The sequence below is a fragment of the Peromyscus californicus genome, unplaced genomic scaffold (assembly GCF_007827085.1).
Source record: "Peromyscus californicus insignis strain IS unplaced genomic scaffold, ASM782708v3 Scaffold_19__1_contigs__length_69161282, whole genome shotgun sequence".
NCBI lineage: Eukaryota > Metazoa > Chordata > Mammalia > Rodentia > Cricetidae > Peromyscus > Peromyscus californicus.
The window spans coordinates 38,267,157-38,292,596 of NW_026294491.1; the positions used below are offsets into that span (position 1 = coordinate 38,267,157).

Sequence of the window (25,440 nt, forward strand, 5' to 3'; positions counted from 1 at the left end):
AAGTGATGGCACTGTCTGTCTGTGCACACAACTATATAACAGCCACCCCAGTTCTTGGAGGTATTTCTTCATTCCTACACGTCTAGAGACGCCCACTCCTGACTTTTGCATCAGAGTGGTGGTACCTAAACTTTGTGTGAATAGAAGTGTGTATGTGTGTGTGTGTGTGTGTGTGTGTGTGTGTGTGTGTGTGTGTGTGTGTGTGTGAATATTCTGGATCTTTCCTGACATCTACCTCACAGTCTTGAGGTGATAGTGTTTTGTATAATAGTACAGTGATCCCTTGGTTGCCATGGAGACTAGTTCTAGGACCCATGTGGATGCCAAAACCATGGATGTTCAACAATGAGCATCACTTACAGCTTATTTTTCTTTTTGAAACAAAATCTTCTGTAGCCCAGGCTGGCCTCAGACTTGGTATGTAGCTCAGGATGCCCTTGGACACAGCCTCCTGTGTCCACTTCCTGAGGACTGGGTTCACAGGTACATACCACCACGTCTGGTTTCCACGTTGCTAGGGATAGAACCCAGGGCTTTGTGCATGCTAGGCAAGCGCTTCCCCAATGGAGGAGCCACACTCCTAGCCCTAGTTCTTAAATTTAACCTATGTATGTCAATGTTCAACCTACACATGTATCCAGAGAAAGGTAAACTTCAAACCATCTGGGAGTGCTTTGGAACACCCAGTGCTATGGAAATGTCATGCAAATAGTTGTTAGACTCTATTGTTTAGGGAACAATGACAAGTTTGTATGTATTCTCTGAAGGTGAAATTCCTCCTCCTTTTTGAGACACGGCCAGGCTGGCCTTGAATTCATGATTCTCCTGCCTTTATCTAGGATTGTAGGCATGCACCACCATGCCAAGGCTGCAGATGGGCAACTTTTACGTGTGTGTGTGTGTGTGTGTGTGTGTGTGTGTGTGTGTGTGTGTGTGTGTGTTGCTACAGTGCACATGTGGCATTCAGAGGATAACTTGTGAGAGATGGTTCTCTTCTTCTACCGTGTGAGTTCCGGGATTGGATTCAAGTCATCAAGCATGGTCACAAACACCTTTACTCTCCCAATCTCTTGGCAGGTCACCAGATAGGCAAAGAGGCTTTTATACCTCCCTGTTTGCCGCTGGCAAATCCTTGTTAGCCACTTCTGTGTTTATGGCCTTGGTTGTTCACGGAGCTAGCATTCTGGCATTGCAGACCCCTACCATCTTATGTGATAATGCAGGGATCCTAGGATGCTGATGGCTGGGCCCGATGGAGCTGGGCTGCCCACCAGTGTCCCAGTTCAGGCAGGGCTCCTACCTCTGCTGGACCACAGGCTGGCCTGGGCCCCCACGTATCTGCAGCTTGCTCACCACTCCAGCTCCTTCTCAGAGAAGGAGGCATCTCTGAGGTGGTCTACACAAGAGCCCTTTGTCATGATCGGGGCTGGACAAGTTGAGGGCTGACTGCCACCAGGAGGCCCCATGAGGTGACAAGCTGGCTCTGGGTACGGGGAGTGTTGGGGAGCTTTAGGATGACTAGAAGAGGTTTGGAGGTCTCAGAAGGTGCTCTGGCAATTGCTGGCCCTGTTCCAGGGTTGTAGGCTCACAGGACCTCGATGCCTCCTGCAATACTGACTCTAGCCAGCAGAGGCCGCCCCAGTCACTGCCGCAGTTCTTTAAGACGGCCAGTGTTACCCTGGAGTACAGAGCCTGTCCTGTCCTGGGAGCACGCCTTCCCAGGCACGGCTTTGCTGGGATGGTGGCACATAGGACACCATGGGAGGCCTCTAGCGGGCACTCAGGTGGCCTATCAGCTGCTATTTGTAAGACTCCTACTATGTGTCAGCCCAGTCAGCTAAATACTGACAGAGCCAGTAAGGAACCACGAAAGAGGGCATAGCTACATGGCAGTGAGGGCAGACGCTTTTTTTTTTTTTTTTTTGGACAGGGTCTGACGTAGCCCAAGCTGACCTCAAACTTGCTATGTGTCCAAGGATGACTTTGAACTCACTTTAAAAAAAAATCAGTTTGAGTGTGCACACACAATGTATGTGTATGGGTGTGTAGGTCAGAGGACAACTTTTGGACTTGATCTTCTCCTTCTACCTTTGTGTGGGTTCTGGAGATTGAGCTCAGGTTGCTAGGGTCATGTGGCAAGCAAGCACCTTTACCCACTGAGCAATCTTCCAGGAACTGTGTACGCTCCTTGTGCCTCAGTTTCCCCTTCTGTGAAATGGAAGTGGTTCTAGATGGACCCTTTCTGAGGACTTCCCCACAAGGACTGTCAGGCTAGTACAGTATTGGACTTACAACAGCAATGTCTAGGAGAGTATTCTCTGTCCTTCCCTTCATAAGGGTTATTTATGGCTAGACCCTCGCTAGGTAAGACACACTTAACAAGAGGAGGAACCTGCCTTTCTTATTAGCATGTATTCACTGAACAAAACAATGATGTCATCATGCCGTTTTCACACACATTTGTAACATCTTTGATCATATTTAACTCCCACTGCCATCCCCTGCCTCTTCCCAAAGAGTTCCTTCCAGCTGAGCATGGTGCCTCACACCTATGACCCCAGAACTTTGGAGACCGAGGCAGGAAGCTGGCTGTGAATTCCAAACCAGCCTGGGAGAAGGAGTGAAGTCTGTCTCCAGTCGACAAAGCTCCACCCACAAAGGGCCCCTTGTACTTTCAAGTCTTCCTTCCTTCCTTTGCCATCCCAGGGATCGAACCCAGGACCTCAGGCATGCCGGGCACGCACTGTATCACCGAGCTACAGCTCCTAGCAGTATGCACCGTACTTTTTAAATTTTGCTTTCTTTGTAGGAGAGGAAACTGATGACGTCTGTCTTTCTGAGCCTGGCTTGTTTCACTTAACGCGATCTCCAGTTCTGGCCCTTTCCCTGCAAATGACAGAACTCCATTCTTTACGGCTGAAGAAAACTGCATTGCACAGACTCACATTTCCCTCATCTCTTGATGGGCGCCTCGGCTTGACTGCACAACTTGGCTGGTGTGAAGAGTTCTCAGGCGCCTCTGTGGTAAAGCACAAGCATTTAGTATGGATGTAAAGTTTTATGGTACCTGGAGCCTTCCAGAAATAGAAACCCAGATGGGGGAGGGGCATACAAGGATCCACCTCAAGTTGAGGGGTTCTTGGTAATTACTGAGGGAGGGGGAGTCATCTTTGTTCAGGGTGTAACCACCAGAAAATTGCCTTCGATCCATTCAGTAACCCACACCCATGCATATGTCTGCTGGCAAGCTTAATTAAATTCAGTGGGTCATTAAAAAAAAAAAAGTTGGCCGGGGCGGTGGTGGCACATGCCTTTAATCCCAGCACTCGGGAGGCAGAGGCAGGCGGATCTCTGTGAGTTCGAGGCCAGCCTGGGCTACCAAGTGAGTTCCAGGAAAGGAGCAAAGCTACACAGAGAAACCCTGTCTCGAAAAAAAAAAAAAAAAAAAAAAAGTTGGAGAGGGACTCGTTGGGAAGAAGAAAGGGTCCAGATAGGGTAGGAGGGGACAAGAGAGAGATGGGGTGATTATAATCAAAATACATCATACATAGGCTTATTGATTCTCCAGAGGACCTGAGTTATCTTACAACTACCTGTAAGTTTAGCTCCAAGTGGATCCAAATCTTCTGGCCTCCGAGGACACCCACATTTAGGTGAATGTACATACAGACACATACAATATACATAATAAAAATAAAATTTAAGGTTGAAAAATAGCCGAGTGGTGGTGGCACATGCCTTTAATCCCAGGACTTGAGAGGCAGAGGCAGGCTGATCTTGTGAGTCTGAGGCGAGCTGGTCTACAGATCGAGTTCCAAGACAGGTTCCAAAGTTACACAGAGAAACCCTGTCTTGAAAAACAAAAAACAAACCAAAACAAAAGAAACATTGAAAAAATTATACTATATACATGTATGAAATTGTCAAAGACTAAATAAAATAGTATTTCAAAAGAAGAAAAATGAAGACACAGGACTGGGAATGTAGGTAAATTGGTAGGGTGACTTTGCTCAACAGGCATGAAGCCCTGGTGTGTGTGTGTGTGATTTTTGTTTAATTAAATGAATTTGTTTTCGCGGGTATGGATATGTACATGCCGTGAACATGTGTGAAGGTCAGAGGGACGACTTTCGACAGTCTGTTCTCTCCCTCCGCCATGTGGGTCCCTGGGATTGAACCTGGGTGGTCAGGCATGTGTCTTCACCCAGAAAGCCATCTCACCAGCCTCCAAGCCCCAGTTTAGATCCCCAGCATTGGAGAGTGGAGGCAGGAGGATTGGGAGTTTAAGGTTATCCTCAACTATGTCGTGAGTTCAAGGTGAGGCTGTATGGAGCCTAGTTTCAAATCAGAAAGACCCAAAGAAGGGGGAAGTCTGTGTGTTTGCATGCTGGTTTGCACTTGAGCCCAAGAGTGACCGTAAATACTATTATAGTGAAGAACACTGGGGCAAAGGTGGGTGTGTGTTCACAAATGGTGATAAGCTGGGCGGGGCCTAGCAAGAACAATCTGTTCAGGTTCTCCCCTGTCCTGATGTCAGCGGTAAACATAGAGTGAGGGGCTCAGGGCTGGCTTCATGGGAGAAAGGTGGAGTAAAAGAGAGGGGCCTTCCTGCTACTTCCCAAATGTTTAGAATGGATGTCCTGAACCCCATTAGTGTAGTAGCTAAATTCACTTGGACGTGGGTGTCTGAACTAGCCTGCCTTTCCACCTGCTGGCTGCCGGCCTGAGCAGGCTACAGGTCCTGCCCATGGGGCCACACCACCTGCCTGCTGGTGTACAACCAACCCTGTAATTTTCTATAAAGGCTAAAGTCCCAGAGCGGGCACTTTGATAAGATGCCGCACGTACTTCTGGTAGGGGAATGTGGTTTATCAGGAAGGAACTCTTGGCTCCAGCCCTGGGCAGCCACTCAAGGCAGCCAATGCCACAGGTAAGACCCAGCAAAGGAAGAGCAGCCAGCACTACCCAGAGACTGGTGTGCCTTCCAGGAGGTGCCAGGAGCCTGAGCCTCTCGGACTGGGCCAGCCAGGGCATTGGACCAACTGCAACCTTTAGGATCCGCTGGCCTCCGGCTCAAGGGATTGGGACTTACTCTTGAGCAGTTACATCTGGCCTCGGCAGAAGAAATACATCTAGTGTGGAGACAAAGGGCACTCAGCAAGGGTGTGTCAGGAAAAGAGAAGTCCAGAGGTTACAGCAAAGTGTGAGGTATCCGGGGCTACCGATGTCACCCATCTTCTCACCACTTCTCACTTCGGCACAGCTGCTGGCTGGAAGAGGTCCTCAGACCAGTACCTCCTGTTTCCCATTTTATAACTTGGGTATCCCGGAGCTAAAGAAGACGAAAGGATCTGAATAAGGTAACACAGTGGGCACAACCTGGGTCTCCACGTCTCTCCTCAGTGGAGACAGGGTTTCTCTGTGTAGCCCTGGCTCTCCTGGAACTCGCTCTGTAGACCAGGCTGGCCTTGAACTCATAGTGATCTACCTGCTTCTGCCTCCCAAGTCCTGGGATTAAAGGTGTGTGCCACCACCTCCCGGCACTATTCATTTCTGTAAGCGTCCAAAGAAGTCACTGACGGTGGCCTTGATCTGGAGTCTCAGGAGAGACTCAAGCTGGTGATATGTGTGTATGTGTGTGTGTGGGTGGGGGGGGATGCAGAGTATCTGTAAACCTCCAAACCAGCCTCGCCACCAGGCAGGCTCAACTGCACAGGTCCCAGGATTTAGCTCATTCAGTTTAACCTACTTCAGCAGTGCTGTGCACCTTCTGTATGTGGGGTTGCCATGGTGAGCCATGCTGGCTGCATCCTGGAGTTCCTGCATGCTCTTTGAAATTTCCGATGCCCAGGTCTCCCCCCAGGCCAGGGGCACCAGAGTCTTTGCAGGGGGTTAGGGGTGGGCACAGGTGTTTACTAACATGCTGTGGGTGGTTGTAATTCACAGACAAGGGCTGATTAGAAGTCAGAGAGAAGGAACCCTATGCTGGAGCCACAGTCACAGTCCCTGTTTCCTTTTCTCAGGCCGGCTTGCTGCAGCAGGTCTACTGTGAGCCACGAGACATCGTGGGGAAAGTCCCGGATATCGTCATGCGTGACAGCATCTAATTAATCATCAACCCTGTAACGTGATCTCTAGCCTATAAAAAGGGAACCTTCAGAGTCTCATAAACCTGACCACTGGCCTTCACAGACATCTCCAGAACCAAGGACTTGTGTCCCAGGAGGAGCCCAGGCTAATGGGTGCCCGCCTCAGTCCTGAGGCCAGTAAGTAGACTTCCTGTATGCCTTGAGTTCACTTCTGGAGTCTAGACTGCAAGGGAGTACAGGTGGGAGAGGTCTGGAAGGGGGACAAGGGAGACCCTGAGCCATCGTCACCTCGAGTGGGTTTCTGACCAGATCTGCACGAGGGAGTGAGCTTCCGGTCTTCCCGGGAATCCAGCGGAGGTTGGGTGACTCAGACCCAAGATGGCTGCAGAGATAAACATCCCTCCTCCCCCACCCGCTGTCTCTAAGCAGTGTACATCTAGGAACCGGACACAAAGAGAGAAACAGGACTGAGGTGGATAGAAGGGTAGAGAGAGCTTCGGAGGCCCGGTAGAAAAGGAGGGATTTCAGCTTTGCCAAATTAGAGATGGCACCAGGGGCAAGTCATTCTGTCCCTGTGCCCTTGGTTTTTCTCATCTGAAGGTTGGGGACAATGCCACCCGCCCTGATGGCCTTCAGGGCTCCAAATACAGAGGTCTAAATGGTAACGAGATAGGAAGTTTCTCTGAGACACTTACTTGTACCTGTGGTCACGTTGCCCCTCAGTGGAAGGACCTGGGTGAGTGGGCAGGAGATAGCATTCCAGGTCTTAGCACAGAGACTGGGACCAGGCACCCTGGAGATGCCTCGCAGGCAGAGCAGAACCCCTGCTTAGGCTCCATGGCAAGCATCCAAGGCTCACTCACAGTGGACAGCCCCACCCGGAGCCACCTCTGCTGGGGCAGCTGTGTTTGAATTCAAGGCAGGGCAGTAACGCCAAAAGCTATGTAGTATAACAGGTGCAGGTGTGTGTGTGTGTGTGTGTGTGTGTGTGTGTGTGTGTGTGTGTGTGTGTGTGTGTGTATAGCTGAGCCCACGGTCTCCTTGGGGCTGGGAGGACTAGAAGGGACCTTTCCTGAGACTCCCCCCAGCCCCACACAATCTCTGAGTGTTTCTATATAGGATGCAGAGAGAAGGACCAGAGGCTGCAAAGGGCTGAGTGGGTGCCTGGCACCCCAAAAGCCTTGGTGGCTGGAGGGGTGGTGATGAAGATGCTGACCATCATCTTCATCACCATCACGGAGCAGGCAGATGACGATCCATTCCTAAAATTCCCGGAGCCTTGCCTGCAGAGACTATAATTTGCCTTCATCTGCCCAGGGCTGGAGATGACCCCTAAGGACATGACTTGTGTGTCCCGAACTTCCTAGCAGTCTGGGTCCAGGCCAGCAAAGCCCCTTCCCTACAGCAGTGGGGGACACAAAAGTGGGGTCACTGAAGAGGGTCCTCCTCTTACTCTGTTCCATGAAGCCTCAGGGTCTGACCTGAACATGGGGCCCAGAACAGGAATGGTAACCTCTTGGTAGAGAGTGCTCTGAACCCTGTGCCAACCCTGCCAACTGGGACAGAGCTAATTAGAGAGCCGTGTTTAGCTTGTGCCCACCTCTGCCACTCACCCAACCCAGCAGTGCGATCTGTCGGGTTGCTTAGTCCAAGGGTGGGAGGATTCCTGCAAGGCTCTGTGGAAGGGGCAAGGCAGAATGGAGATGGCGTCTACCCCTTTAGTGCCACGGTGACCCAGCTCTAAAGTCAGGAAGCAGAGCTCATTGTAAAGGAAAGGGTGGAGCCCCTGTCGGGGACAAAGTCCTGAAGGCCTTTTATAGACTCAATGGGCTAGGGTAGCTTTCAGCCCTGCTCAACCTGGGCCGTGGGCCGTGATTAACCAACACGAGCCATCAGAGAGAGAGAGAGAGAGAGAGAGAGAGAGAGAGAGAGAGAGAGAGAGTATAGAGAGACCAAGCCTCAAGAGGCCCCTTGTTCCTTGCCTGTGGTGACACCTCCTGATAGTCACACTCAGGGAGTTACCCAGAGGCTACCGAAGGTAGGGATACGAGGCCTGAGCATGCAGTTGAGAGAAGGTGGTTCAAGGGCTCTGGTCACCTAGGGACCCATGGAGGCAGCTCTGTCCCCTCAGCTTCCCCCTGTAACACAGGACATGAGAACATAGCTCTTGTAGGCTGGGAGTGGTGATGGAGCTTTGCCCACTCAAGCTGCCACCCGGACCAAGGCTTTCTTTTCCTGGGGTGCCAAGGGACTCTTGCGTCCCTCAGAGGCCATTCCTAGGGCAGTCCCCTTCCTCCTGAACTGACCCCCCCACCAGCCAGACTCCGTTTTCTCCTCTAGGAAGTAGATGGGGCAGTGAACTGACCTTCTCTCTCTCCCAGAACAGTCCTTCCAGTCCTCTATCCTCCTGGGAATGGGACGTGGCCAGATGAGGACTGGCCAGGCCACCATTTTGAGATGAGCAGTCCAAAGTTCTCAGACCCAAAGGGGATGTGAACCCTTTCCACTGAGGCTGTAGTGGTTGAGGCTGGGGCTCCAACTTGGCTCTATTTCTGCTCTTGTGGTGGACCAGAGTTGTAGCTTGTGGCTCTCAGGAGAGCACACCTTGCTTCTTCCGGCAGCAGGGTCGCAGGTGACTGTCTCCAACATCCACTCTTGTCCAGACTATTGCTCAGGTCCCTTACCAAGCCTACCCCTGGGCTTCTCCTGAGTCCTTCACTTCAGTGGTGGCTGTGACTCAGCTGAGTGATGGGGTGGGCCCTGGTGGTAGCCCCAGGAGTCCTCAGTCCTATATCAGGCTCCCACAAGCAGGCCCCTGGTCTGCAAGAGGAACAGGAGACAGCCAGCTGATGGGGGATGGGCTCTCTCCGGGGCCTGGCTCAAGTTCAGACTGAGTTCATCTTTCTTTTTTAGCCAGCAGTCAGCTGGCTTCCTCTCCTCTCCCCCACTTAGAGAGGAAAGGCAGGTCTCTGTGAGCAGATCAACCCCTGCTGTCTTGGAGCCAGGGCTGAGAAGAAGGTTTGCCCTGCAGGAAACTTTCCCTCCTGGCCGCCAAGTGCCTTTGTGCGAGAAGTCCCTTGGTTCCAAAGCCCACTTCAGACCTTGGCTGAACAGAGGCATCTCCACAGACCCTTCTCAACTTGTACCCCTGTCTTGTGGGAAACTGCTGGGTTCCCCTCTCCCAGGACCAGGAAGTCACTTTGGGGGTGGGGTGGGTGGGGTGGGGCTGATGCAGCTCACCTGTGGGAAAAGGAGGTTAGAGAAGCAGAGAGGAAGGCATGGCCATCGTGGGCCACTGGTGAGGGCATGCATAAGTTAGCAAGCGAGCTCTGCTCCTCCAGGCTAGGTATTTGAAAATCCTTGAGCATTGCATCTCATCTAGGGGCTGGTGAGATGCCTCAGCCAGCAAAGGTGCTTGCTGACAAGCTGAACGACTTTAGTTCAATCCCCCGAACCTACGAGGTAAAGGAGAGAACTGACTTCTGCAGGTTGTCCTCTGACTTCCACCCATGCATCCTGGTACTCCTGCACCCAATGAAGAAGTAAGTGTTAAAAAATAAAAACAATAAACCTCAACCAGGCAGTGGTGGTGCACGCCTTTAATGCCAGCATTCGGGAGGCAGAGGCAGGTGGATCTCTGTGAGTTTGAGGCCAGCCTGGTCTACAGAGCGACTTCCAGGGCAGCCAGGACTATACAGAGAAACCTGTCTTGCAAAACCAAAAACCAACCAACCAAACAACAACAACAACAACAAAAACCAATAAACCTCATCTAAGTTCATATGCTTAAGTGTTTGGTTTCATTTTGTTTAACAACAGTTCCCTGTCTACGTAGCCCAGGCTGGCCTGGCCTGGAACCACTTACTAGACCAAGCAAGCCTGGAACTTGCCTTCACCTCCACAGCGCTGGAATTAGAGCACCAACACACCAAGCAAGCTGCTTTTTCTATTCAATCCCAGTAATACCCATGGCTCAGGGCTGTTTAGACAGGACTTAGACACAGGTTCTTTTAATTTTCATTCCAGGCAGAAGGGGCGACTGAGACTGGGGGGGGGGGGAGGTTAACAGACGGGGCAGGTAGAGTGGGCTGGCTTGGTGCGTGTGGGTTGAGGCTTGAGGTGGTTTGGGGAGTGGAGGTGGTGCCAGGGAACTTTGGGCAGTCAAAGTGGCCCCCAGGAGGAGGCCAGGGTAGCCTAGGGTGCTGGTCGTTTTCTGGGGGAACTGGTGGGTTAGGATGGGCCCTCACTGACAGGCTACTCGCTCTGCCCCACAGACGCTGAGGTGCCCCGCGAGGCTCTTAGTTTCCATGGGGATGCCACCGGCGCGCAGGTGCATCTGGATGACCTGCGGAGCACAGCGCGTAGGCGCTCCACGTTCCACGATGGCATCGTGTTCAGCCAGCGACCAGTGTGGCCCGGTGAGCGTGTAGCGCTGCGCGTGCTGAGACATGAGGACGGCTGGTGCGGTGGCCTCCGCGTGGGCTTCACGCGCCTGGACCCTGCGCACGTGGCCCCGTCCTGCCTGCCACCCTTCGTGTGCCCCGACCTAGAGGAGCAGAGCCCCACGTGGGCAGCGTTGCTTCCAGAGGGCTTCGTTCGTGCGGGGAATGTGGTCTGCTTCTGGGTGAACCGTCGAGGCTGGCTCTTCGCCAAGGTCAACGCTGGCCGCCCCCTCTTGCTGCGCAAAGACGTGCTGGTCCAGGGCGCCCCGCTCTGGGCGGTGATGGATGTGTACGGGACTACAAAAGCCATCGAGCTGCTGGGTGAGGCAATCCTTGGGGTCCCCGAACACTGTGATTCTGGAGTGTGTGGCATGGAGGCAGAATTCCAGGTGGCTTCACGCACCAGTCTAGAGGCCCTGGTAGAACTGTTTATTCCTTCAAGTTCAGAATGCTATCAGTCCATGGCCCAGTGTAAGGATGGGCATCGGAGACTTGAAATGGGCAAAAGGCTTAGCCTTGTCCTAAAGGATGATAAGATTTAAGACCAGTGCCCTAAATAATGTTAGAAGGCTGGTCGCGTTTCACAAAGGAGAAAGCATTTAGACGGGGCCTTGCTGCTTAAGCAGAAGTTCACCCATACACAGGTGAAAAGCAAGAAAACAAAAAACAAACAAAACAAAACAAAAAAACCCAGCAAAGATGTGAGAGCTCTCAGCTGAGACCAGCAGTGAGGAAGGCAGTGGCTGCTGAAGGGACTGCGTGTGTGTGTGTGTGTGTGTGTGTGTGCGCGTGCGTGCGTGCGTGCGTGCGTGCGTGCGCCTGGAGCTGCTGGGCTGGTCCTGAACCTCCTTTTCTGCCTTAGATCCCAAAGCTGACGCCTGGATCATCAACGGGGAGGCAGTGCCAGAGTCTGAAGGTGAGCGGACTTCCCAGCATTCTGGCACCTAGGGAGGTGGCTGGGAAGTCAGGCTGTTCAAAGCCATCTTTCTAGGTACCAGAGAGAGGCCTCCACGGTTCACTGCCCGCTAGAGATCCAGAAACAATGTGATGTTTCTGCCTTTTAGATCATTCCCAATTAGGAGAGTGTATTCACGAGCAGACACCCCCCTTCTCTGGAACAGTCTCATGTGACCTAATCTAGCCTCACATTTACTCTAAACACTTTTTCAAATGCTGGGATTATAGCCTAGTTTAATCTCATTTTTTTTTCTTTTTTTTGATTTTTGTTTTTGTTTCTGTTTTTTTTTGAGACAGGGTTTCTTTGTGTAGCCTTGGCTGTCCTGGAACTAACTAGCTCTGTAGACCAGGCTGCCCTGGAACTCACAGAGATCTGATGGCCTCTGCCTCCTGAATGCTGGGATTAGAGGCGTGGGACCTGGCTCTCAAATTTTCTTTAAAAAAAATTAAAAGAAAAATTGTATATACCATGTATGTGCCTGGTGCCTTCAGAGGTCGTAAGAGGGAACTGGATCCTCTGGAGCTGGAGTTAAAGATAGTTGAAAGCTGCCATGCAGATGCTGGGAATCAAACTTGGATCTCCAGCTACCCAAAAAAAAAAAAAAGTACTGGGAAGAAACCCACCCACATATACCATGTGAATCTAGCAAGTTTTTTTTTCCTTTCCTTATATTCTATTTATTGGTAAAGCTTTATGATTAGTGTAGGGATGGATGTGAGTTGGGTTTGGTTTGATCTCCCCCCTCCCTTGTACTGGGGACTAAACCTAGACCTAGGGCTTGCTCTAGGTGCTATAGAGTCTCACGCATTAGGCAAGACTCTACACCTCGGCTATATACCCATCCTACTTATTTTCTTTCTTTTTTGAGACAGTCTCATGTAGTCCAGGCTGGCCTCAAACTCACTATATGTAACTGAAGATGACCTTGAACTTCTGATCCCCTTGTCCCCATTTTTATCACTACTGTTTGATTGGTTGCTTGGTCTGTAACTAATAATAAAATAGAACAATGGTAACGACATACAGTAATAACAATTATTTAGTACTCATGATTTTTTTTTTTCTAGAACTTTCCATTTGAGAGTTTCAGACCACAGGTAGCTGAAATTGGGAGGCAACAGCAAAGATAAGGGGTTGGGTGTATTTTGTTGGTTTTCATTCGATTGTACTGAGTGGATTCTCAGGGCACAGTTCCTTGGCACACTGAGCTTTCCTGCCCTGTGGTAAGACCATGAGCAGGTAGGTGGCCTACCCTATGTGTGCCCCTGACCCATGCTGTCTCCTTTTCCAGTCACATCAGGAGAGGAGTGTGTCATCTGCTTCCACAACACTGCCAACACCCGCCTCATGCCCTGCGGCCACTCACACTTCTGCAGCGCCTGTGCCTGGCATGTCTTCAAAGACACGGCCAAGTGCCCCATGTGCCGATGGCAGATTGAGGAGGTGGCTGTAGTACCTTCGCCGAAGACTGGAGAAGGCTCCTGAAGAGAGAGAGGGCTTCCTGGAGTGGGTGGCAGACGGGACCTGGCTCTGAGCCAGGCCCCTGCAAAAGGAGAAACCTCTGTCTAGACGTGGGTCAGCGAGCGTGGTCACAGGCCACCAAGCCTGATCTTGGGTCAGCAAGCCTTGTTAGCCTTGAGGAAGGCTCAGTGACTCTTTCCTCAGCCAGAAGTTCGGGAGAGGTTGATATGGCAAAGAGAAATCTCTCTGGCCACTTTGGGAAACCCCCAGTGTAGCAGGGGCAGCCTGAGCCCTCAAGTTACAGCTGAGGACGTGAAGGGACGGGTCTGTGTCTGGCAGAAGCGTCAGAAGCAGGGACACAGAACATGGTGATTTTCTTGTCGATTTGTGAGATAATCAAAATAAAGTTTGTTTTTGTATTGACTGTCTCCTTTGCCGTGCTCAGTGGGAGGAGGTGGCACTCAGACTGGTTAGGGCATTTGGGGACATGCTGTCCTGCCCTCCCTGACTACACTGATCTTACAGTAAGGACTGCATAGAGATCTGGGCACCCGGGTCCATGGGTTCTGTTGCTGAACACAGCAGGGATTGGGTCAACACTCTCAGCTTTTGAGTCTCAACCAGACCTTGCCCCTGCCAGCCTGGGTTCTGGGGACTTCGGGATGCTCTGACACTGACAGGTATTAATGGCCAGGAAGCCCCAACCTGGGGTTCTCTCTATGGAGGAACCCCTATGCCCAGCACATTTGTCAAATGTTAATTGTAGTCAGTTTACACTGTTAAAATTGAGACTAGGGAACCAAAAACTTGAGTCTCTGAGAAATAAGATTTTTGTAGAGGATTTTTGGAAATCTCTGATGTGTTTCTATGGATCTCAAGATTTGTGCATGCTCAGGAAAGGCCTGGAAGAGTCCCCAGTCTCCCAATTCTGGCTGATCTTGAGGCCTTGTGCAAAAAGGAGGTGAAGGCTAAGGTATACCCGTAAACTGCCTCAGGACTGAAGGTGCCTCGGCCCCCGACAGAGTTCCTTGGCAAGGTGTAGACACTTACTAGGTCAGAGTATTGTTTAAAAATCTCTGCACAGTCATTAGCTGGTCAGTAACCTATCTGTACTGAGACTTCAGTTGGTGGCATGTAACAGGGGTGATGACTCTACAGAGTTTACCCAAGAAAGCTGGAGAACTAACGAACACACACCACCGAGGACAAGAAAACAGCAAGAACAGAAAACCTTGGGGTGGAGGTGCTTTATTCTTTAGAGCTACCAAATTGTATTATCTACGGAGATCATTTTTTTTCATATGTGAGAACTTGAAATAAGTGAAAGTATGGCTTATGTTTAGGGCGTCATTGGTTACTGGAGAAAGTCCTTGAGAGAGCCCCGGTGTTAGATTTACTAGACAAATACTTTAATTCAGCTGTTACAACTATGTTCGGATAACCGAAGGAAACCATGTCTAGGATGTAGCTCAGTGGTAGAATGCCTGTGTCACATGTCAAGGCTCTGCATTCCATTTCCAGCAACACACACACACACACACCCCTCAGCTTAGAGCCTCCACCCTAAGTGGGATAAAATTGCAGTTTATACCACGGGCCCTTTTCCCTGACTCCCTACAGAGAGCCAGTTCCTGAATCGATTCTTTTCACTCATTCGTAAAGCCACCAGGTACATGTGGTTGCTCCCTTCTGTTCCCAGTTATAAACTGCTGGGAATGAGCTAAACAAATGTATATGCTTCACAGAAAACTATGTAGGAAACACCTCATGAACCAAGAACTCTGATAAAAGGTAGAAAATAAATGGGTCAGACTGACAACCGATGTGAGGCTTTTCATCTCTTCACCACAGTTAATGTTAGAAACAATTGCCAGGCAGTGGTGGCACGTGCCCTTAATCCCAGCACTTGGGAGGCAGAGGCAGGCGGATCTCTGAGTTTGAGGCCAGCCTGGGCTACAGAGTGAGTTCCAGGACAGGTGCCAAAGCTACACAGAGAAACCCTGTCTTGAAAACAACAACAACAACAACAAAAAAAAAAACCCAAAAAAACCGAAAAACAATCTGAGTGTCTCAAAAGAGAATATACAGAAAGAATATGAAAATATCTCAGCAAGGTGATCATTTTTGCAGAAAGGGTGCACAAGTGTCCAAGCCAGGCTAGTAACACACCTGGCCAACACTTTTTTCTGTGATGTAGATGGGGACTGGGTTTCATCCCATTTGTGGGAACTCAACTTCACAATCCAACCAGATTGATTGGTGTGAAGAAGATTCAGGAAATATGAGTTCTTGCCAGGCGAAGTACCTTTGCTTTAGAAAAAATAATTCTCACAACAGGGCACTGGTGATGGACCAAAGAAACGACCCCACTCACGTCTACTTACTGAAACGGCGAGTTTGCCGACTATGGATGAAGGGGTTCCTGCAAAGATGAGTGTGGGGCGTTTACCCAACCACCCCCACAGTTCCCCAGAGTTTTCTTGAGTGTGAGCAGCAGGAAATATTAGATAGAAGGATTTATGCGGAGAATCTTGCGGACATAAACAGAAAATAAAGGATAGCCTCGAGAGGGCCTGGAACCTGTTCCAACGGGCCGACTGTCTCTGCCTCAGGGTTTTTATAGACGCCAAGGGGTGGAGCAAAAGACCTCCTCCCCCAGCACAGCCAAGTGCAGACCATCTCAGACACCTGCACTCAGGCCCGTGGTCTAATCATCCTCTATGCGGACCTGCTGGGTAAAGCCACGAGGAACCCGAGAACGGGCTCCCACAGATGAGCAGCTTGAAGAACTCTCTACACCCACTTTTACAAGCTGGTGGCCAGAGGAGGTCCGAAATAGGAACCTCTGGCCAAACAGGAAGTCATGGAGGGTCTGCCCAGGGCCAGGAACAGGGGAGAGGCGTAAACTTGGTTCAGAGAAGCTAGGCAACGCTGGCAGCCTGATGATTGAAGGTCAGCGGCAGGAAGCCTATATGCATCCCCAAGCCTATATGCATTCCCAAGCTTCTTCTGCCCAGCAACCACTGTAATCAGCTTGCAGAATCTGGAATCGCCTGGGAAGGGAGTCTTAGCGAGGGAGTGTCTACATTAGGTTGGCCTGTGGGCATGCCTGTGAGGAATTTTCCTGGTTGGGTTAGTTGCTGTTGGGAATTCACCTTGAATGTGGGTGGCGCCATGTCATGAGCTGGGCCCCTGGACTGAAAAGGAGAGGGAGCTCCAGAGCACAGGCATTCAGTGATCTGCTGCCTGACTACGGGCACACTTTGACCAACTGTACCACTGTGACTTCCTGGAAATGATGGCCTGTAACCCAGAACCCCTAAGTTGCTTTGGTTGGGGTCTTTTATCACAGCGTTAGAAGTATTTCCGAGGTCACAAAGGAAGAGACCACCACCATAATTAAAGTGTCTGGTCTGCGTCCTTACTTCTGCACAAGAGTGATTACTCACAAACGTGGCGGCACATGTACAGGGATGCGGAGTCCTTCCAGTTTTACCGCTGACGTAAAAGGGAAGCTGGACTGTTCCTCATTGGTCGAGGTCCAACCACAAAGTCCAAACCTGAGTTGCTAATCAAAGAATCGACGTAAGATGAAGAAAACAAAAAAACAAAATTAAAGCGCAAGTTGTTTTCTGTGTGAGTAAGGAGGAAGTACGGTCCGGAAATGGTGGCTTAGAGCCAGTCAGAAACTGAAAAATAACTTTTGTGGTTTGGTAAGGGAGGAAGTGGGGCGTACTTTGAAAGAAAAGATAATTGTTTGTTGCATCTGAAAGGAAGACTGGAAAAGAAACTGAGCCAAACACTGTAGGAATCATAGCTACATGTCGCCACCTCCCCTCTTTGAAGGAGGTCACTGAGGCTAACAATGAGTCTACCTCAGATGCAAGAGTAAGCTCACGACCAAGAGAAGCCCAGCATTTGGATGTGGTGGGAGAAAAAGCACCCGGTTACCCAGAATGCATTCATATCTGAAGAAACAGCTTGTAGGGGCGACAGACCTGGGCATTCCCACAGCTGTGATTAGATGCTCTGAAAAATCCAGACGTCTTGGGAATTAGAAACTTGATCACACTTGATTACTGGAAACCAAAACTTAGTCAGTTGAAGTGAGGAGCGGAAAGGCCGCAGCAGAAAAATGTGTTAACGGTCCGGAGTCGTCTAGATTGCCCTGCGGGGTGATTAAGGGATGAAATATAGACAGTGGGACAAGGGGAATGGTGTAGGAGTTCTAAAGCGGATCACTAGGAACTGAAAAAGAAGGAGATAGAGATCTGGGAGATGACACTTGAAGGAAGATCGGAGAAGCATGACTTCCTGAGAGGCGAAAACAGAAGGCCATTGGTTTGGAAGAGTCCAGGCCCCGTCGGGCACAGAAAGAAATTACAAATCGGGGCTCATGTCTATAATCCTAGAACTTGAGAGGCTGAGGCAGGAGGATTGCTCTAGGTTCAAAGCGAGCCTGGGGTACATAACAGGTACCAGAGCTACTTAGCAAGATCTTGTCTCAAAAATACCCACCTCTACACTTGTCTCCAATAAATGAATAAATGAATACAGGAAGGAGGTAGGAAGAGGAAAGGAAGTGGGAAGGGATGTATGTAAAGTTGTTGAATTACATGGATTTATATGTTGAATGCTGAGGCCCAGTCATTTTTCTTCCACCTTCTTCGAGGCTGAGACATCAGGCTGGAGAGATGAACCAGCAGTTAAGAGCACTTGCTGTTCTTATAGAGGACCTGGACCTGATACCCAGCACCCACGTGGTGACACACTGCCTGTAACTCCCTTCCAGGGGATCTGATGCCCTCTTCTATGCTTTGTGAGTACCACACACACACACACACACATGGTTCATACATGCAGGCAAAGCACTCATATACATAAAATAAAATAAATGAACATTTTAAAAAGAATGTTTTTCTTACATTCTTTTTAACAACATTCTTACAACAAGATGTCTGGCTCTACTTACAACTCCAAGTAGAAGACTGACGGAGCATTTTCTAGAACACTAGCAGTCCAAAAGAAAAGATCTAAAAGTACTGGCATCAAGTCATTCCCAGGTGTCATCCAGCTTGATCCCTTTAAGTCCCTTGTCCTGCCTCACAGGGCTAAAGCTGAAGTGGCTTGTTTATGCTTTAGTCTTGAACCTGAGCAGATATCCACAAATTTCCAGACATCTCAGGAAACCTCCAAACAAGAAGTATAAAAGTATAATTTGAAGCCAGGCGTGGTGGCTCATACCAGCAACTCTAGCAAGGCTGAGGCAGGAGGATTGTGAGTTTGAGGCAAGCCTGGGCTATGTAGTGAGATCTTGTCTCAAAAACAAAAGAAGTAAAACTAAATTAGATTGCAGTAGAAAAGAGACAAAACAGGCAGGAGCTGATATATTTATCTCCTTTAAGACGTGTGGGAGTATGCAGACACCCCTCCACTTACCATGTGGTTCTGGCTCAGTGACCCAGCCTAGGTTGAAAACATCATAATTCAAAAACGCATTGAGTCCTTCTGGCCTACTAACTATTCTAGCTTGCAATACAGTCTGCAAGTGGGGGCAGATGCCTATGAGAGTCAATCCATCCCTCCACAGAGGCATTAATCCATTCTCAACCGGCATGGCCCAACATCTCCCGCAAGGCCCCACCTCCCAGTGGCAATCCATTTCAAACGAGTGTTGGAGGGGACAAACCACATTTACACCGTAGTAACCTATAAATGGCCAATGAGGATATGAAAAAGAATAAAACTTCACTGACGACAGGAAGATGCAAACCAAAACCACAATGAAATGTCAGCTCACACCTGTAAGGGCGGCCATTATCAAAGGAATCAGGAGGGAAGTGTTTTTGAGGATGTGAAGAAATGAGAACTCTTATTCATTGCCACTGGGGTGTAAATAGTATGGCGGTTCCTCAAAAATAAAACCACCTCATGACCCAGCAGTTCTGCTGGGCCTGCATCCAAAGCTGATAAGCCAGTATTTATTTGGAAGCATGTTTTTTCCACTGCCATGCCCATCACAACACCAGTCACGGTAGTCAAAATACAGGGACAGCTTAAATGCCTCGTTGACAAGTGAGTGGATAGATAAAACGTGATGGGGGAATTTCATTATTTTTTAATTTTATTTGTTTATTATTATTCAACCCTAAGAAAGGGGGAATCACTGCCATTTCAACACTAAGTGGAATAAGCAAGACTAGGTCAAATAATTCCCAAGAGAATTCCAAGTCAGCTCTGGAAGGCAAGAGCACAGCCGGGACTACAGTTAGTTTTTTTTTTGTTTTTTTTTTTTTGTTTGTTTTTGTTTTTTTTTTTCGAGACAGGGTTTCTCTGTGTAGTTTTGGTGCCTTTCCTGGAGCTCGCGCTGTAGCCCAGGCTGGCCTCGAACTCACAGAGATCCGCCTGCCTCTTCCTCCCGAGTGCTGGGATTAAAGGCGTGTGCCACCACTGCCTGGCTGGGGACTACAGTTAGTAAGATGGATTATGTGAATGCGATTTGCCAAGGGAATAGATCCTGCGTCTTCTCATCCCAACCCAAATCAGAAGCTCTGAGAAACGATGGAAAGGCTAATTAGCTTGATTGTGGCAACTCTTTTATAATATATACATATACTGAAACGTTACTTTGTGTACCTTAAATATATACAATTTTTAATGGCAATCATAGTTCAGTAAGGCTGAAACAAAATAAAAATATATAGTTTCTGTGACTGAATGGGGGAAGTCTGGCTTGAGACCCAAGATACAATAGCCTGGGGAGAGGGGTTTTCGTTGGTCATTGTGGAAGTGGGGTTGGGATGAAGTGACACAGTACCATGAGGTGTCAGTACTAAAAAGATGATGGCACCTGGGACCCAGTGTTTAAAAAAACAGAACTGCAGGGGCTGGAGAGATGGCTCAGTGGTTAAGAGCACTGACTGCTCTTCCAGAGATCCTGAGTTCAATTCCCAGCAACCACATGGTGGCTCACAACCACCTGTAATGAGATCTGGTGCCCTCTTCTGGCCTGCAGGGATACGTGCAGGCAGAACATTGTATACATAAACAATCAATCAATCTTAAAACAAACAGAACTGCAGTAGTAACATTGAGAGTAACATCGAGTAATATTGATCGTCTTTCCGGAAAGATGATCCCTAAGAACGTAAAGAAGGTTGAGACAGCTACAACACAGTCGGCTTCTTTTTTTTTCTTTTCGTGTTTTTTTTTGAGACAGGGTTTCTCTGTGTAGTTTTGGTGCCTGTCCTGGATCTCGCTCTGTAGACCAGGCTGGCCTCGAACACACAGAGATCCACCTGGCTCTGCCTCCCTAGTACTGGGATTAAAAGTGTGCACCACCGCTGTCCGACTGACGGCTGGCTTCTTACATAAGCAGAACCACTGGACAGCTGTGAAAAGTTCACATTTTTAAGAAGATGGTTATGGTCTGTGAGTTACATCTCAACAAAAAATTTATCAGCCAAACCAAAAACCTCCACAATACTCTGAATGAAGAGTAGGGAAAACAAAAACAGGAGCACACCAAAGAAAATCAAGAAGGCAGTGAGGATCCTGGAGTGGGGGCAACTGAGTGATACAAGAACGGGCTCTGCACATCACAGCTCCTGGGAAGACAGAAAACGGGTCCTGCACAGCACAGCCCCTAGGAAGACAGAGAACAGGCCCTGCACATCACAGCTCCTGGGAAGACAGAAAACGGGTCCTGCACATCACAGCTCCTGGGAAGACAAAAAACGGGTCCTGCACATCACAGCTCCTGGGAAGACAGAGAACAGGCCCTGCACAGCACAGCCCCTAGGAAGACAGAGAACAGGCCCTGCACAGCACAGCCCCTAGGAAGACAGAGAACAGGCCCTGCACAGCACAGCCCCTAGGAAGACAGAGAACAGGCCCTGCACAGCACAGCCCCTAGGAAGACAGAGAACAGGCCCTGCACAGCACAGCCCCTAGGAAGACAGAGAACAGGCCCTGCACATCACAGCTCCTGGGAAGACAAAAAACGGGTCCTGCACAGCACAGCCCCTGGGAAGACAGAGAACAGGCCCTGCACAGCACAGCCCCTAGGAAGACAGAGAACAGGCCCTGCACATCACAGCTCCTGGGAAGACAGAGAACAGGCCCTGCACATCACAGCTCCTGGGAAGACAGAAAACGGGTCCTGTACAGTGCAGCTACTAGGAAGATGGAGATGGGAGGAAGGGGCACCTCAGAGAGTCAGTGGCAAGTTTGGAGATGGTGAAGGGCAGGGTCATGTGGGAATCTTAAGGAGGGCGGTCAGCCTGTACCCTATCTGGCAGAACTGAAGATAGTCTAACAAGACACTTGTGTCTCTCAATGTGACAGAGTGTTGAAACAAAGGACCCACAAGATGAGAATTTCTCCAGGAAAAAGAAAAAGCCCAAGCCAGGGGCAGGGAGGTGGAGTTTTTATCCTAGGAAGAGATATTTCACACAGTTCTAACAATCTGTCAGACCATCTTACATGATGAGACGGGAGCCCAGACACGATGGGTCGATGGTAGGTGGGACTACACCTTAACCAAACTGCCTAGATGTGCATATTCCTAGCCCTTTATTTAAACTTCAATCTCATTTCAGGATCCCAAAAATGGACATGATTCCCAGTGTGGCCACATTGAGTAAATATCCCCTTTCTGCCTTTTACTGTTAATTTGGCTGTTCTAATTGGGTTCTTGGGGATAAGTGGCCAAACTTGGATTCTTGGGGTGCAGACTGTGGTCCCCAAGTTCAGTGACAAGCCTGGACAAAGCAGCAGGAGCGGGAGCACAGGGCCTGCTGTCCTGTCAGTCTTCAGGAGAGCCAGGCTTCAAGGTTGTGCCACAGCTGGGTGCTAATCCCATCCAGGCCTGCTCACTCACTTCGTCTGCTAGGCGACAGGCGGGCCATCGGTAAGGTTCATTTTCCTGGAAGCCAGCTTGATTTCTAGGTTGCTGGGATGGAAGGGCATCCAATCAAAGCGAACAGGGAATGTTTAGTTAGTCATTCTCTAGAGGACACTTGGCAGAGAGAAAGCAAAATCCCCACGCAGGACTGTTAGTGTGGTGTGAGCAGGAAGCCACCTGGCGGGGTCCTGGGACTGCTGAGGGGCTTTCCTGGAGATGGAGGAAATTCCCATGTTTCAGCTAGGTGTTTGGCAGACCTGCTTAAAAACTCCTGCTCTCCATAACAACCTAGCCCCATGGGATTTTCAGCCCCAGCTGGAGCCCCGCGCCACAGCAGAGGCGTCCCACTTCAGATAAACTGCTTAAAAAGTCCAGTTTAGAAGACATCCACAAGGGAAGAATGGAAGTGCCGGGCCAGATTCTTGAGTCTGGTTGAAAGGAAATCGTTAATATTCTGACCCGCCCCTTGGAAACCAATGCTAGTATTCTGACCTGCTCCTTGGCACCGCCCTGCATCCTGACGTAAAAGCCTCATTTTAAAGAAAAACCTCTCCCTTCCTCTCTCTCTTCCGCTTTTCCTCCCACGAGGTGTGCACCCTTGAACCCCCCCTCTCTCACTTTCTCTCTCTTGTCTCCCTCTTTCCTTTCTCTTCGTCTATTATAAATAAACCATCTGCCCTGATGCAGCGTCTGGGTCGTGAATGACTGTCCATCGCCGCCCCGTCAGCATGCCAGCATGGTGTGGGTTTTCTGCCAGCCCACCGCTGCATCTGCTCAGCATGCCAGCATGTTTCCCGGCACACTCAGGATACCCTGGCCAGCTGGGGTCACCCCGCGTGCAATATCATAACAGAATGGGGACCATCCATGCTACTGTCCCATGTTCCTTCCCAGCTAGACACCAACTGACCAGTGTTCCTGTGCCTTCCCTTTGAAGAAAAGGGAGGAAAAGTCTCCTCATGTGCCTGGAGGTGGTACCTCCTCTGTGGTAGCTAGCTTCTCTCAGATCTGAGGAAGAAGGAGCCCAGCAGGTGGTGGCAGGTGAGGCTCAGAGGTTGTGTCTGACTTGCCTGAGGCCACACAGCAGTCCTCAGTATAGTTGAGACAAGATCTGGAGTTCCAGAAACCCAGCCAAGAGAGACCCTTTGCTTCAGGATGGACCCTTTATGGTTTTGAGGCAGGATGGAAAGGCAGAAAACTCTGGGGACATGGGAAGAGAAAGGATTCCCCACCTCGGAAAAGCTTCTGGTGAAGTTTCTCACCACCTGAGAATCAAGAATTCCAGTGCCCTTTAGACCTTTCTCGTTTCCCAGATGTAAACCCATGACTTTTAGGATTCCATCAGAAACCCTACTTACAGCAAAATTTATGTTCCAAGCCCTTTTGTACCACCCTAGTTGATCTTGGTTTTGTTTTATCTGAGTGGAATCCCACCCATGGTACCTCCAGAGCCACGCTATACACTCACTTATCCAGCAGAGAGGGAGAGGACGAGAGGGGGGAAAAGATAAATGTTTCTTGGCAACCCTTCGAGAGCCACCAAAATGGTATCCAGGGCTAATGCTTGGACACTTAACTGGGACTCTATGAGAAACCTAATGGGCTTAAGGTATATCTTTCTTCCCAAGCACCTCTCTTTCCCTTAATTCTTATGTTTAAAATCTAGGTTAAAAGTCAGGTGTAGTGGCACACACCTTTAATCCCGGCACTCAGGAGGCACAGGCAGGCAGATTTCTGTGAATTCAAGGCCAGCCTGGTCTACAGAGTGAGTTCCAGGATGACCAGAGCTACATAGTGAGACCCTTTCTCAAAAGAAAACAAAAACGATCTAGGTTTAAGTGCCTTAATGTGGCACTGGAGAGGTGACTCAGTAGTTAAGAGAACTTGTTGCTCTTGCATAGGACCTAAGCTTGGTTCCTAGAATCCAACAAAGTAGTTCACAACCATCTGAAATTCTAAGTTTCAGAGGATTCAATGCCATTTTCTGACCTCAGAGGACATGATGCATGCACATGGTGTACATACATACATTTAGGCAAAACACCCATATAAATAAAAGTTGAAGATTTTATATATATATATATCTCGATGGGGGCGGGGTCGGCACACACCTTTAATCCCAGCACTCAGAAGGCAGAGGCAGGTGGATCTCTTATAAGTTTGAGGCCAGCCTGATCTACATAGTGAGTTCCATGTCAGCCAACGCTAACAGTAAAACCCTCTCTCAAAACCAAGCCAAACCAAACCAAACCAGGCTTAAAGATCTTGTTGTGCAAGCAAGAAGACCTGGAAGTCAGTCCCCAGCATCCATGTCAAAATCAAGCATGGTTGCCCACGCTTGTAACCCTGGTGCGGGTGGGGGCAGGGAGCCAAGACAGGAGCATCAGTGAAGCTTGCTGGCCAGCAAGCCTAGTCAATTTGATAGCCCTCAGGTTCAGTTAGAGACGCTGTCTCAAAAACAAACAAACAAAACTTTTAATAAACTCCAACTTTGCTTCATACTGTGTTGCCCAGAATCTCTTTCCTGTGGTGAAGTCAAGGATCCCGTTTTAACTGAGTTGAAGTCCCTAAAGGATTAAGGGAACTAACTCTTCAGCAAGCTGCCGCTGACGGTTTGCTATGGACTCAAAGGCTGGGGGAATGGCTCAGTGGATAAAACGTGTGTCTCCTAAGTGTAATGACCTGAGTTCCTTTCCCTGGAATCCACGTAAAGCTGGCTGCAGTGGTGCACTCATCTGGAATGACACTCATGGGAGAACGGGAGATGGGCACAGAAGAATCCCCAGGAGCTCAGAAGCCAGCTAGCCTGGTGTACACAGTGGCAAACAATGAAGGCTTTTTCGAGAAGCTGGAGTTGAGGCCTGACACCCGAGGTTGTCCTCTGACCTCCACATGTGTGCCACGGCACCTGTGACTGTGTGCCCCCTCCCCCTCCACATGGGGAGAGAGGGAGGGGCAGAGAGAGGGAGGAGAGTGAGCGAGCTCAGGAACAGAATTTGTAGCCCCGTACAAAGTCTTCCAAATAGAAGAGACCGTTTCTACCTTTCTGGTGTCCACTCTGTACTGTCGATGGCCGTACAGAATCTCTCGTGTTCCACTGCACATCTGTGCACACCCATCTGCAATTCACACTGAAGATGGTCACTCCCTTGATGTTCCCATGCACGCAGCACTTCTGTTTAGGTACCTGACCAGTACCTGGAGGAATTATAAACAAACAAACAAATCTTTTAATAAACTTCAACTTTGCTTCATATTGTGTTGCCCAGAATCTCTTTCCTGTGGTGAACATTGATGTTCCCACGCACGCAGCACTCCCGTTTAGGTACCTGACCAGTACCTGGAGGAATTATAAACTCCCACAAGAACAGACAATATTGCCTTCAGGTGTCAGGTAAGGACTACTACTAAATCCCCCCTGTCCCCCAAACAGCTCCACTCACTGCAGATGTTATGCAGGGAAAGAACCCTGTGCAGCTGGGTTCTTCCCTACCCCTGTGTCAGTGCCTCACTCTAGCCTCTAGGGGGAGCCCCAGGAACACGGACCAGGAGCCATCATCTCTCAGCCAGGATCCTAAATGTGGT

At 49.6% G+C, this 25,440-nt stretch overlaps 1 protein-coding gene and 1 long non-coding RNA gene across 3 annotated transcripts; one reads left to right on the forward strand and one right to left on the reverse strand.

Annotated features, from left to right (window-relative positions):
• Window positions 1-2,434: 2,434 nt before the first annotated feature.
• LOC128114850 (uncharacterized) lies at window positions 2,435-9,256 on the reverse strand. Of its 2 annotated transcripts, none has more exons than XR_008219917.1 (2): window positions 8,455-9,256; window positions 2,435-5,332 (listed from the first exon to the last, which is right to left on the reverse strand). It is a non-coding gene; the product is annotated as an uncharacterized LOC128114850 (long non-coding RNA). The 2 variants fall into 2 exon arrangements; XR_008219916.1 differs by having other exon boundaries at window positions 2,435-8,227.
• Neurl3 (neuralized E3 ubiquitin protein ligase 3) lies at window positions 5,326-13,369 on the forward strand. Its single transcript, XM_052745174.1, has 4 exons — window positions 5,326-6,266; window positions 10,364-10,852; window positions 11,394-11,447; window positions 12,781-13,369. The coding sequence occupies exons 1-4, from the start codon at window positions 6,239-6,241 to the stop codon at window positions 12,972-12,974; spliced, it is 765 nt and encodes a 254-aa protein (XP_052601134.1). The 5' UTR covers window positions 5,326-6,238; the 3' UTR covers window positions 12,975-13,369.
• Window positions 13,370-25,440: the final 12,071 nt, after the last annotated feature.